The 13,127-nt window shown below is 44.4% G+C and overlaps 1 protein-coding gene across 1 annotated transcript in view; it reads right to left on the bottom strand.

The window, feature by feature from the left end:
• Positions 1–4,119: 4,119 nt before the first annotated feature.
• Positions 4,120–13,127, bottom strand: part of LOC141107549 (antigen-presenting glycoprotein CD1d-like) — a 49,266-nt gene continuing 40,258 nt past the window's right edge. Inside the window, exon 6 of the mRNA XM_073598364.1 lies at positions 4,120–4,281. Within this exon, the coding sequence (XP_073454465.1) occupies positions 4,221–4,281 (61 nt within the window). The 3' untranslated portion in view covers positions 4,120–4,220. The remainder of the gene's footprint in view (positions 4,282–13,127) is intronic.

Raw genomic sequence — 13,127 nt, 5'->3', positions numbered from 1 at the left:
GCAACCTATTGTCGAAAAAAGGGCATAGGGAGCTTGGCACTGCCATGAGAGTCATGGGTACAAACGCTAAAAATTGATTTAAAAAAAAAAGTTGTGCAGGGAAAGAACTTTTTTATTCAGTTTAACCACTTCAGCCCCGGAAGATTTGGCTGCTGAAGGACCGGGCCATTTTTTGTGATTCGGCACTGTGTCGCCTTAACTGACAATTGCGCGGCCGTGCGACGTTGCACCCAAACAAAATTGACGTCCTTTTTTTCCCACAAATAGAGCTTTCATCTCTGCGGTTTTTATTTTTTGCGCTATAAACAAAAAAAGAGTGTCGATTTTGAAAAAAACACAATATTTTGTACTTTTTGGTATAATAAATATCCCCATTTTTTTTTAACCACTTCCCGACCGGCGCACGCTGATGTATGTCGGCAGAATGGCACTGCTGGGCAAATGGGCGTACCTGTAAGTCCCATTTGAATTTCCGCTGTGCCATTGCGTGCGCACTCCGTTAGTCAGGTCGTGGGTCCTGCGGACTCGATCGCCATGGGGACACCCACGATCGCCTCACGGAGAGGACGAATGGGGAGATGCTGATGTAAACAAGCATCTCCCCATGCTGCCTAGTGACAGTGTCACTGATCTCTGCTCCCTGTCTTCGGGAGCAGAGATCAGTGACTGTCACAGCTAGCCCATCCCCCTACAGTTAGTAATCACTCCCTAGTACTGACTTAACCCCTCCCGCCCCCTAGTGGTTAACCCCTTCACTGCCAGTGTCATTTACACAGGAATCAGTGCATTTTTATAGCACTGATCGCTGTATAAATGACAATGGTCCCAAAAATGTGTCAAAATTGTCCGATGTGTCCGCCATAATGTCGCAGTCACAATAAAAATCGCTGATCGCTGCCATTACTAGTAAAAAAAAAATTATTGTAAAAATGCCATAAAACTATCCCCTATTTTGTAAACGCTATAACTTTTGCGCAAACCAATCAATAATCGCTTACTGTGATTTTTTTTACCAAAAATATGTATAAGAATACTTATCCGCCTAAACTGAGGAAAAAAAATGTTTTTTTAATAATTTTTTGGGGGTATTTATTATAGCAAAAAGTAAAAAATAATGCGTTTTTTTCAAAATTGTCGCTATTTTTTTGTTTATAGCGCAAAAAAGAAAAAACTTAGAGGTGATCAAATACTACCAAAAGAAAGCTTTATTTGTGGGAAAAAAAAGGACGTCAATTTTGTTTGGGAGCCACATCGCACGACCGCGCAATTGTCAGTTATAGCGATGCAGTGCCAAATCGCAAAAAGTGCTCTGGTCAGGAAGGGGGTAAATTCTTCCGGGACTGAAGCGGTTAAAAAAGTTTTTTCTCAGTTTAGGCCGATATGTATTCTTCTACATATTTTTGGTAAAAATAATCACAATAAGCATATATTGATTGGTTTGCGCAAAAGTTATAGCGTCTACAAAATATGTGACAGATTTAAAGCATTTTTATTATTATTATTTTTATTGGGACTGTGACATTATGGCGGACACATCGGACACTTTTGACACATTTTTGGGACCAGTGGCATTTATACAACGATCAGTGCTATAAAAATGCACTGATTACTGTAAAAATGTCACTGACAGGAAAGGGGTTAACACTAGGGGGCGATCAAGGGGTTAACTGTGTTCCCTCGTGTGTGATCTAACTGTGGGGGAGGGGAATGACCTAGAGGAAATGGCAGATCGTGGTTCCTAGCTATTAGGAACTCACGATCTGTCTCTCCTCACAGAACAGAACAGGGATGTGTGTGTGTGTGTGTTTACACACACACATCCCTGTTCTGCCTCTCGTGCCTGCCATCGCTCGTGGCCAGCGGTCATCGCGACCGTCGGCCACGAGCATCAGCACCCCCACAGTGCAGCGTGCCTGCTATCCCGCTTAAAGGAGCCGATGTATAGCTACGACTGCTCGCAGGTTCGTGCCGACCTCCCGCAGTATGACGGCGGCTGGTTGGCAAGCAGTTAAAATAGAATTAAAGGCAAAACTTTACTTTTGGATAGAGTAAAGGAGTGTTATAACCCCTGACAATTTTGTATTGCCGTCTGTGTCCCATTGGGGAGATTCACTCCCTGTCCTGTAGCCAAAACAGGAAGTGACAGGAAATTGTGTAAAGAGAAGGAATCCCTGATAGTCATCAGCGCTAGTGTCCCCATTGGGAGATTTCCCCTATATTTCTGTTATGGTGTCAACCTAAAATTTGGTATCTTCATCCACTTTCATTCTCGCTGATGGTGGTGGTCACCAGGACAAATAGAGAGGCTGAATCTCCCTAATGAGGACAGAGACAGCAATAAAATCCTGACAGCGCTCTAATCTCTCTCTCCACTCTATCCAAAGCTGAAAAAAAGTTTTGCCTTTAAAGTAGAAGTGACGTCATCGCAGCATGGCACGGAAGCCGTAAGGAAGATCGGGCAGTGCTGGGGGGCACCATTTGAGAGGTAATTCTGACATAATATACTAATATGGTGGGCATACTAGCACATTATGGCATAATGCACCTGGGGGCCCCTAAAAAGAAAATTATATTGCGGAGTTAACTATCGCTGTAATTATACTTTAACTAGTTCAGGACCAGCATGTGACATTGTGCCCAAATGAATTTTATTCAGTTTTATAAAGAAAAAAGACAAACATTGTGACCAGTGAAAAGGCCAGGGTGGTAAAGTGACCATGATGTATCAGTTCACTTTGGTGGAGAAAAATAAAGTTACCATCACACCTATAGGATCCCAGTGAAAATGATGGGTTTCATCTTGCTGATCGTTCACATGTACTGCTGAAGAAGATCTATTGAAATGCTTTGAGTGTATATGTGGATTGTTTTGGATCTTAACAAATATTTTAACCCTATATATTCCCTATTTTATTGTTTGATTTGTGTTCTGGCTTTTATTGGATGTTATAATAAAATATATGGTTTTTATACATACAGTGTGCTCCTTGTATCTATATGTTACTCTAAAAGTCCTTAGATTGTTTGTATATTCTAGACGTAAGGATGAGGACATATAGCACATGGTATATTGGATAATACATTTTCATTTACTTTTGCTCTCCTGTGACCCAAAATCAGCTAATAGATGGCTATTGCCCGCTATCAGCTGATGTCACAGAGCTGCTTTAGAATCTGAAAGTACCCTGACAATATTGTCAGGATCCACCCGAATGCCTGATTGGCAGATGGCCCAACCTCTAAGTGTCTATATACAGTACGTGATTCTGTACTTCCTCCTGCAGGGGACGCACATGCGCGCGCTGCTGGCGGACCACTTCTGCTGTTAATAATTCACAGCAGAAGCCGATCTGAGGGTGCCAGGCACTGGATGTCCTCTGGCACCCGCCGATCTTTGGTAATACACACAGAACTATGATCTGCCTATGTAAACAAGGCAGATCTCAGTTCTGACAGGGGGAAAGGAATAGATTTTGTGGGAGCAAAATCCATCTCTTCCCCTAGTAAAAGCACCTCATACAATACACAAAAACACTGGTTAGGCACACAGTTAACCCTTTTATCATCCTAGATGTTTAACCCCTTCCCAGCCAGTGTCATTAGTACAGTGACAATGCATATTTTTTGAACTGATCACTGTATTAGTGTCACTGGTTCCCACAAAGTGTCAACAGTCCCACTATAAGCCATTAAAAAAATTTTTAAAAATCCATAAATATGTCCTATAGTTTGTAGAAGCTATAACACTTGCGTAAACCGATCAATATACGATTGGGATTTTTTTTAACCAAAATCATGTAGCAGAATACACGTTGGCTTAAATTTATGAAGAAATTCGATTTTTTTTTTAGATTTTATTGGCTATGTTTTAGAGCAGAAAGTGAAAAAATATTGTTTTTGTTTTTCAAAAATGTTCTTTTTTTGTTTATAGCACAAAAAATAAAACACACAGTGGTGATCAAATACTACCTAAAGTAAGCTCTATTTGTGGGAAAAAATTACATAAATTGTATTTGTGTACAGAATTGCATGACCGCACGATTGCCAGTTAAAGTAACGCAGTGTCATATTGCAAAAAATGGCCATTGTCATGAGGGAGGGGGGTAAATCTTCCGGAGGTCAAGTGGTTATACAAACTTTATTTCACAAATTAATATTAATTTACAGGTTTCAGTTGCTGTGAAATGATATATGGTTCTTGTTTGTTGTCTATCAACAGTTCAGCAACCTCTTCTCCAGGAGAGTCGGTCCATGGTCAATCCGATGATGGATGTATATCTTCTGTTTAATGTGAAAAACAACCTGGGTTAGTACCTATTGTTTAGCAGTTAAAAGAAACTTCATAGAATAAACCAAAATATATTGCAGTCATGCATGAGCAACTCTTAAAAAAGCAAAAATGATATCTTCTTTTTAGTAATACCATGGGACGAGATTTTACACTAGTACAGTGATGGAGAACCTTGGCACCCCAGATGTTTTGGAACTACCTGTCCCATGATGCACAACTACACTGCAGAGTGCATGAGCATCATGGGAAAGGTAGTTCCAAAACATCTGGAGTGCCAAGATTCGCCATCACTGCACTAGCATGTGTAATGATGACTAGATATCTTCAGATTTGCTCTTCTGTCTGTCTGCTGGAACAGAAGCTGAGATTTGTTGTGCTGGGCTTCAATCTACCTGGTTTGCTCGGTGAATTTGTTAAAGGGTTGTCTGTAACCCCCCTCCCGCCTGGCCTACTTAATATGACGCCTGAGCGAAGCCCTGTTTTTCTGCACCTCATGTGCACTCCATGGGCCGGGCTCCGGTTGATCTGTCACCTGCTGTGTCCACAGGACACAGCAGATGACAGATCACTGTATTGGTCCACTGCTGGTACCATGTGATCGCTGTAGCCAATCACAGCAGATCACATGACAATTGTACACAATGAAAGGCTTTGATTCTTGCCTTTCATTGTGTACTATTATGATGAGCTCTGTGATTGGTCATGGTGATCACATGGAAAAAACAGGGCCAATCACAGCTCATCTGCATCATGTGATTAGCTCTGGCCAATCACAATAGTTAACACTGAATTAATAATTTTCCTTCAGGAAAAATGGTTGCTTATAACTCTATTAAGTACAGTTTTAATCACATCCCCAGAGTAGTATCACATCCCCAGAGTAGTACAGTGTTACTACTCTGGGGATGTGATTAAAACTGTACAAAAAGAAAAAGAATGTAATAAAGAAGAAAAAAAAATATATATTTTTTTTAATACTGTCACCAGTCAGTTTTCCTGATCACCACCACACCAGTTATATGATGATGCTGTCCTGAACTGGTGACAGTATGCAAGAATTTTTTTTAAATTTTTGAAAAAAAACATTATTTTTAATTTCTTCATTTTCCAAAAAATTGTGACAAAAAATGACAACTTCAAAAAGCTTGCCATGCCTCTTACTAAATAAATTGAACTGCCTACTTTCCAAAAAAGGGGTAATTTGTGTACTATCCTGGCATTTTTGGGCCTCAAGAAATGAGCTAGGCCATCAGTACATCAGGATTAATTGATTTCCAGATATACATACCATAGTTTGTGGATTCTATAACTTTCCTACAGACTAAAAAATATACACTGGGGGAGTGTGGCTTGCTACGGAGCCGGATGGCAGCTTGATCCATGAGCTCTCACTAACACAGGGATACAGCGGTACATAGCGACCCTCCGGGACACATTTACACCAGCCTTTCCAGGCAATCCAACCCCAGGACACCCTGTGACAATGACCAGAAAAAGGAAAGAACAGAGGAAGCTGCAGCGCTTGATGGACTTCTTCATACAGAAGCAGCATGGAGGTAGGCAAGATGGCGGCGGCCCAGCATCTACACCAACTGCCTGAGCTCAATCTAAAGCACACTCAGGGGCATCGACACAAAATAGTGGCTCCCCAGATACCTCTCAGTCCTACCTTCCCCAGCTAATGGCAGTCCGGCAAAAGCCAAATTCTGGCTGGATGGACTGGATGCAGTCCAGCACCTAGCCCTATCATGGACTCAGGGGATGACACTAGGGAGCTGCCTGATTCCATTGAATCCTTCCCTACCAAACACCAGCCTGTGATGGACACTGTTCTCAAAGACATTCTCCTCTCACTCAGAAGTTCTTTACAGGCACATATGATGAAATGCATGCACAAATTTAACATTGATCTCCAGGCTGTAGAATCTAGAGTGGAGCACATAGAACACAAAATGGGAGAATATGCAACCACCATCAATGATTTGGTGGATTACACGGAAGAGAGAGAGGGGGATACTGAGTGTATGAAGGCTAAATTAGCAGATATCGAGGACAGGTCCACAAGAAATAACATGAAAATAAGGGGGATCCCCGAATCTGTCCAGCAATCTGACCTCCGCTCCTTCGCGTCCTCACTATTTCAATCTCTCATACCTGACCTTACCGACATGGATGTCACCATAGACAGAATCCACCGTTTACCCAAACCTGCATACTTACCTAAACAAGTGCCCAGGGACGTAATACGCCGTCTCCACTTTCACCATGCTAAAGAGCAACTTTTGATGGTAATGTGCAAAAGGGATCAAATCCCTACGCAATACCAAAATTTGCAATTTTATGCCAACTTGTCCCAATACACATTGCAAAAGAGGAAAAATTTAAATACTATCACTAAGACACTCAGAAACCACAAAATTGTCTATAGATTATTTAGTTATCCCACTAAACTCACTATCGTGAAAGAGGGAAGCACACACATAGTGGAATCTCTGGAGAAGGGTCTCTCTCTACTGGAAAAATGGAAGATTCTCCCTGAACAAGCAGAGGATCGTACCTCAGCAAGACCTGCAAAGCAGGTGGATCCAGAATGGAAAAAAGTCACAAACAAAAATGCTAAATCGCATTCATAAACCTGGAGGGAACAAAATGTCTACCTTAATCCCTGGGAGGTTACCCAGGAGAGCCTACAGGCTCGAACTTACCCCTCACTCAAATTTGAGCAGCGCAGTGCTGCATATGGGTATTTTTCTTACCTAATACTGTTAAGTGGAAAACCCTTACCAATGCTGTTATTTCACCAGTTATATGGTTACTCTAACCCTTTATTTCTGTGTTTCTATGTTTTGTTTCTCCTTTTCCCCTCCACTATCACAGTCAACAACCACAGAAAGTCTGCAAAGCTAGACAAACTTCGTATAGCAGATCCCTCTGAAAGGATCTCCATCTGGCTGCACATACAATTCTGCAGGTCCCTGCAACTCTTCAAAGACAGTAATGCCGCGTACACACAGTCGGACTTTTCATCTACAAAAGTCCGATGGATGCCGGACCAAAGCCGGCGGACAATCCGATCGTGTGTGGGCTTCCCCAGACTTTCGACTGACTTTTCCAGCCACTAATCTGACGGACTTTACATTTGGAACATGCTTCAAATCTTTACGTCGTAACTCCGCCGGACCCAGAAATCCTGTATGCTAGTCTGACGGACAAAAACCCACGCTAGGGCAGCTATTGGCTACTGGCTATCAGCTTCCTTATTTTAGTCCGGTGTACGTCATCACGTACGAATCCGTCGGACTTTTGTGTGATCGTATGTAGGCAAGTCCATTCTTTAGAAAATCTGCCGCAAGTCCGCCGCAAGTCCGCCAAAAGTCCGTCGAAAGTCTGTCGGACGGGCTGTCGGACGGGCTGTCGGACTTTTGTAGCCGAAAAGTCCGACCGTGTGTACGCGGCATAAATACGCTATGAACTTTTATACTTTGCAAATTACATGTAACTTGCCTTCTCCACTTTGGCCACAAGAGGGACCCCACATCCTAAAAATGAAATTACTTCATGCACACAATACAAGCACAAGACTTCCTCCAATATGGGAATGACATTCCTCTCTATAAACTCTAAAGGCCTTAATCACCCAGTGAAAAAGAAGTCCCTGTGGAAGGAAGCACTCTCTCATAACAGCGATATCCTGTGTGCGCAGGAAACACATTTTTGCAGCCTTTCTCCACCCACCTGCTCTCTGATATAAGACAACAAATAAAAACATGTTTATTTTCCAAAGCATTCGGTATTTCTTCCTTTATTTAGCAAAAAAAAAAAAAAACCCAGTTGTGAATAAATACCACCGAAAGAAATCTCTATTTGTGTGAAAACAGTTATAAAAATGTCATATGGGTACAGTGTTGAATGGCCACCCAATTGCCTTTCAAAGTGCCCGATCGCTGAAAAATTGGCTTGTGCAGGAAGGGGGTGCAAGTGTCTGACATTGAAGTGATTAAACAAGTACCAATTTCAGTTACTGAATGCACAAAAAAAAAATTCCTTTGCATTCCCTGACTGAGCCAAATTCTCCTTCTCCACACACTTCCCCTCACACACATTGCAGCTCACAGTAGGGTGGGGGTGGGGGGGTCAGCAACAGAGACAGTTAGGGTCAATGCTAGGTGGCAAAAAGACCAGGGGCTTCAGCCCGAAGCCTGAGTCGGGCACCTTTGGGGTGTTACCTACCTTTTATTTATGTTACTTTTGTCTCTGGATTAAAAATATGTTTGCTGTCCCCGTTACTTCTTTAATAAAATAAGATTGAACTAAACTACTTGTGGATCATGCCAAGTCAGCAGGTGACCATACTGCCCAGACAGGCTGGACCTGTTTAGGTATATCAATCTATAAAGTGAGTGACATTTGGAGCAGAACAATCTTCATTGACCAGTATAATAATAACAGCTTAGAAAAAGGCAAATATTCTTAATAAAAAGAAAGAAAATATATTTATGTTGTACCACAGAAAAGTACAAGATTCAAAAAATAAATTTGCACAGAAAAATATATTTCTTTATCGTACATCACGGGACACAGAGCACCATAATACTGACTATGTGGGTTATACGCTTACCTTTAGGTGATTGGACACTGGCAACCAATAGTAAGACGGTTCCTCCCATATAACCCCTCCTATACCGGAAGTACCTCAGTTTTTTCACCAGTGTCTTGAAGGTGATGGTCATGGCTGTTGAAGCTCTTCAAATTCTTCAAAAAATGTCCCACTGAGGACGTTATAATTGGATCCATTCGGATGGCATAACATAGCTAAAGTGGATGGTACCCGAATCTCGGTTCAAGAACGAGGTGTTGCTTGTAATGTGTCCTATATAGGCGCTGGACCCTTGTTAAGTTGGTATTCCTGGTCAATCTTGCCCAAGGTAAACCAGAAAGGGTGCTTTACAGGTCCAGGGGTGTGGACCCCAAAGATATGGGGGACCCGGTCCCTTAGGGTCCTTAGAGGCGCTACCCGCCGTGATGGGGGAAGATTGGGCCTGGTAAAACAAGCCCTGCTGCTTGGGATGGTGAGTACTCCCTTTGGGATTTTTTTATATATATATTTCCCTTTGAAACTGCTGGTAAACCTTAAGCCTGTGTCTGGGATTACAGATGGCCCGGTATGGTGCGCATTTGAGACTGGCGTGCGCAAGTGTGCACATGCGCCGTGCGTGCCGTTGGCATGTGCGTGCGCCCCTGGTGTACGCACTGTCTGTGTGCGCGTGTGCCGCTGCTGTGCGCGTCGCAGATTCACCGCGTGCGTCAGGACGGCGCATGCGCCGTGCGGTGGGCATGCCGCTGAGCACGCTGATGCGCGCGCTTACTCTCAGGCTAAGGCTTTATAAGGATGGAGCTCCTGGCGTGCGCGTGGACAGCACAGAGCGATAGTGGGCACGTGAGTCTGGAGGTCTTGGACACAGTTGTGACAGGTTGAAGGCTGGTTGTAGTTTATGGGGAGTACTCCTTTTGTTCCTTGTGTGTAAGCAATGTCTTCCAGAAAACGAGGTATAGGGAACAAGGCAAGCACAGGATGTAAGAGTTCCTCCTTTAAAAACAGGAGACCAACCCCATTCTGATGCAGCCTCAGTTTCTCCCGAAAGACCTGCGGCATCTGGCCTGGTTGAGCCATTACATTTGTCAGGCATAGTGGCCACTACCAATATACCTGCCTCGGCTTATGTTACAAAGGGTGATTTGGCATCTGCCTTAGCCGGCCTTGAGGGCAAAATAGCTGGCATGATTGCCTCTGTAACACAGGGGTGGAGGAAGCGTAATAGATCTCCCTCCCCTGAGCCTGGGCCAAGTGGAGAGTCACTAGAGCACCAGGACTCTTATAGCCAGATGGGTCCAGGTGATCTGGAACCAGAGTGGGCGGAGGATTTGGAAGAGGTGGTCATAAAAGACCGGGAGGAAGGAGAGGCTGAAGAATCCTCGGCTGAGGACTCTGGCTCTGAAGAGCCAATTTCAGCCTCCCATTCCCAAAAGTTGTTTATCCAATCTCTAATTGAGATGGTACGAATTGGGTTTAAGTTACCCCCGGTTCAGGAGTCTGGACTCTCCTGTTCTACTTTGGGATCTTTGCGACCTCAGCAAATTTCCCAAGCGTTCCCTTTGCATCCGTTACTGGAGCAGGTGGTTTACGTGGACTGGGAGCACCCTGACAGGATATACTTACCTCCAAAAAGGTTTTCTGTCTTATATCCTATGGAGGAGAAGTTCAGGAAGAAATGGGGGACACCTTCGGTGGACGCTGCCATATCTTCAGTAAATAAAAGTTTAACCTGTCCAGTGGATAATGCCCAGGTATTTAAGGATCCAGCTGATAAAAAGCTAGAGTCCTTATTAAAAGCCTCCTTTTCGGTGGCTGGTGGAGCAGTTCAGCCAGCAGTTGCAGCTATTGGGATCCCTAAAGGATCGCTTTAAAAGGTTGGTAAAGAACCTACCTTGCCAGGAGGAATCTGCAGAGGAATTGTCGGAGATTCCTCATGCCTTATGTTTTGCAGTAGACGCATTGAAGGACTTAATCCAACAGATGTCTCGTTTTGCGTTACTGTCAATCCATATGCGCAGAGTCTTGTGGCTAAAGAACTGGTCTGCTGAGACGCCATGTAAAAGGCTACTCGCAGCTTTTCCATTCCATGGAGAGCGCTTGTTTGGTGAGGATCTGGATAAATATATCCAAAAGATCTCTGGAGGAGAGAGTGCCCTACTCCCTATTAAAAAGAAAGGGAAGCAACCCTTTTATAAAATTCACAATGCTCCAGGACCTAGTGCTTCTTCCCCTAAGCGGTATCGACCGCTTCAGCTGTCTGGGTTTAAAAGACCCCAGGGTCAGAAGAAACCCTGGACCCAAAAGACACCCAAGCCCCACTCCAAGTCTACCTTGTGAAGGGGCGCCCCCGCTCTCACGGGTAGGGGGCAGGCTTCAGCTGTTTGGGGATGCCCGGGAAGAACTAATTCAAGACAGATGGGTCATTTCCACTGTAAAATACGGGTACAGAATAGAGTTTTGGGAATTTCCCCCAATTCGGTTTCTGTACTCAAGGGTTCCGTCGGATCCAGAGAAAAGAAGATGCCTATTCCTAGCTTTACAGCATCTGCTGATGCAGGGGGTAATTGTAAAGGTTCCGCACAAGGAAAGGTTCAAAGGGTTTTACTCAAACCTATTCACCGTGCCGAAGCCAAATGGGGAAGTAAGGCCCACTTTGGACCTCAAGGCTCTCAACCTCTTGACGTCCGATCCTTCCGCATGGAGTCGGTTCGTTCAATAATAAAATCCCTGAGAAAGGGAGACTATTTAGCGTCCATAGATATCAAGGACGCGAACCTTCATGTGCCGATCTTCGGTCTACATCAAAGATTGCTACGCTTCGCTGTAGAGGGCAGTCATTTCCAATTCGTGGCACTACCATTCGGTCTGGCCACGGCCCCCAGGGTTTTCACAAAGATTCTGGCCACAGTGTTGGCTTCCCTAAGGTCTCAGAAGGTCTCCGTAGTAGGATATTTGGACGATCTCCTCCTAAGGGATTGTTCTTGTCCCATACTAGTTCAAAACGTGTCAAGAACAGTACGGGTTTTACAAGGCCTAGGTTGGATTCTAAATGTGGACAAGTCAGCTCTTTGTCCAACCCAAGCCTTGGTGTATCTGGGTCTGGTCTTGGACACCGCCCAAAAAGGGTGTTTCTGCCCCCCGTAAAGGTCGCCTCCATAGTGGAACTTGTCCAGAAGGTGAAAAGAGAACTAACACCTTCTATTCGGCTGTGCATGAGGTTACTGGGCAAGATGGTGTTGTCCTTCAACGCAGTGCCATATGCACAGTTCCACTCCAGAGTGTTCCAGAACAGTATTCTAAAGGCCTGGGACAAGTCGGCTCGAACCTATGATCAACCTATGGTCCTATCTCCACAGGTACTATGGAACCTCTCTTGGTGGTTAAGAACCAGCAATTTGAAAAGGGGGAAATCTTTTCCACCAGTAGCCTGGAAGGTTGTGACTACAGACGCCAGTCTTCTCGGCTGGGGAGCAGTCCTAGAGGAGGCGTCTGTTCAGGGAATATGGTCCCAGACAGAAAGGACCCTGCCCATCAATCTATTGGAGATTCGGGCAGCTCGTCTGGCTCTGCGATTCTGGACTTCCAGATTGTGGGGTCTTCCTGCCAGAGTCCAGTCCGACAACTCCACGGTAGTGGCATATATCAACCACGAGGGAGGTACCAGGAGTCGGGCAGCCCAAAGAGAGGTAACTCATTTATTGACTTGGGCAGAAAAACATGTGCCGTTTCTGTCAGCAGTGTTTATCCCGGGGGTGGACAATTGGCAGGTAGATTTCCTAAGTCGCCAGAAATTGTTGCCAGGGGAATGGTCCCTGCATCCCGAGATTTTTCTACATATCTGCTAATACTGGGGGACCCCAGATGTGGATCTGCTGGCATCCAGATTCAATGCCAAGCTGGACAGGTTTGTATCCAGGACCAAGGATCCCCTTGCTGTCGGGATAGACGCATCAGTAGTTCCTTGGGATCAGTATTCTCTGATATATGCCTTCGCTCCGATCCAAATCCTGCCGCACTTATTACGCAGAATACAGGAGGAGCAAAAACCAGTGATCCTAGTGGCCCCAGCGTGGCCCCAGAGATCCTGGTACTCAGAGATTGTGAAGTTGGCAGTAGTGGACCCATTGGTTCTTCCATGCCTTCCAGACCTGTTGTCTCAAGGACCCATATTCCATCCTTCTTTACGGTTGCTGAATTTTTTTTATTGAGACCAGACTATTGAAACACCGTGGTATTATGGGT

Source organism: Aquarana catesbeiana, linkage group LG09 (assembly GCF_042186555.1).
Source record: "Aquarana catesbeiana isolate 2022-GZ linkage group LG09, ASM4218655v1, whole genome shotgun sequence".
Lineage (NCBI taxonomy): Eukaryota > Metazoa > Chordata > Amphibia > Anura > Ranidae > Aquarana > Aquarana catesbeiana.
This window is presented reverse-complemented; position numbering and strand designations above follow the sequence as displayed.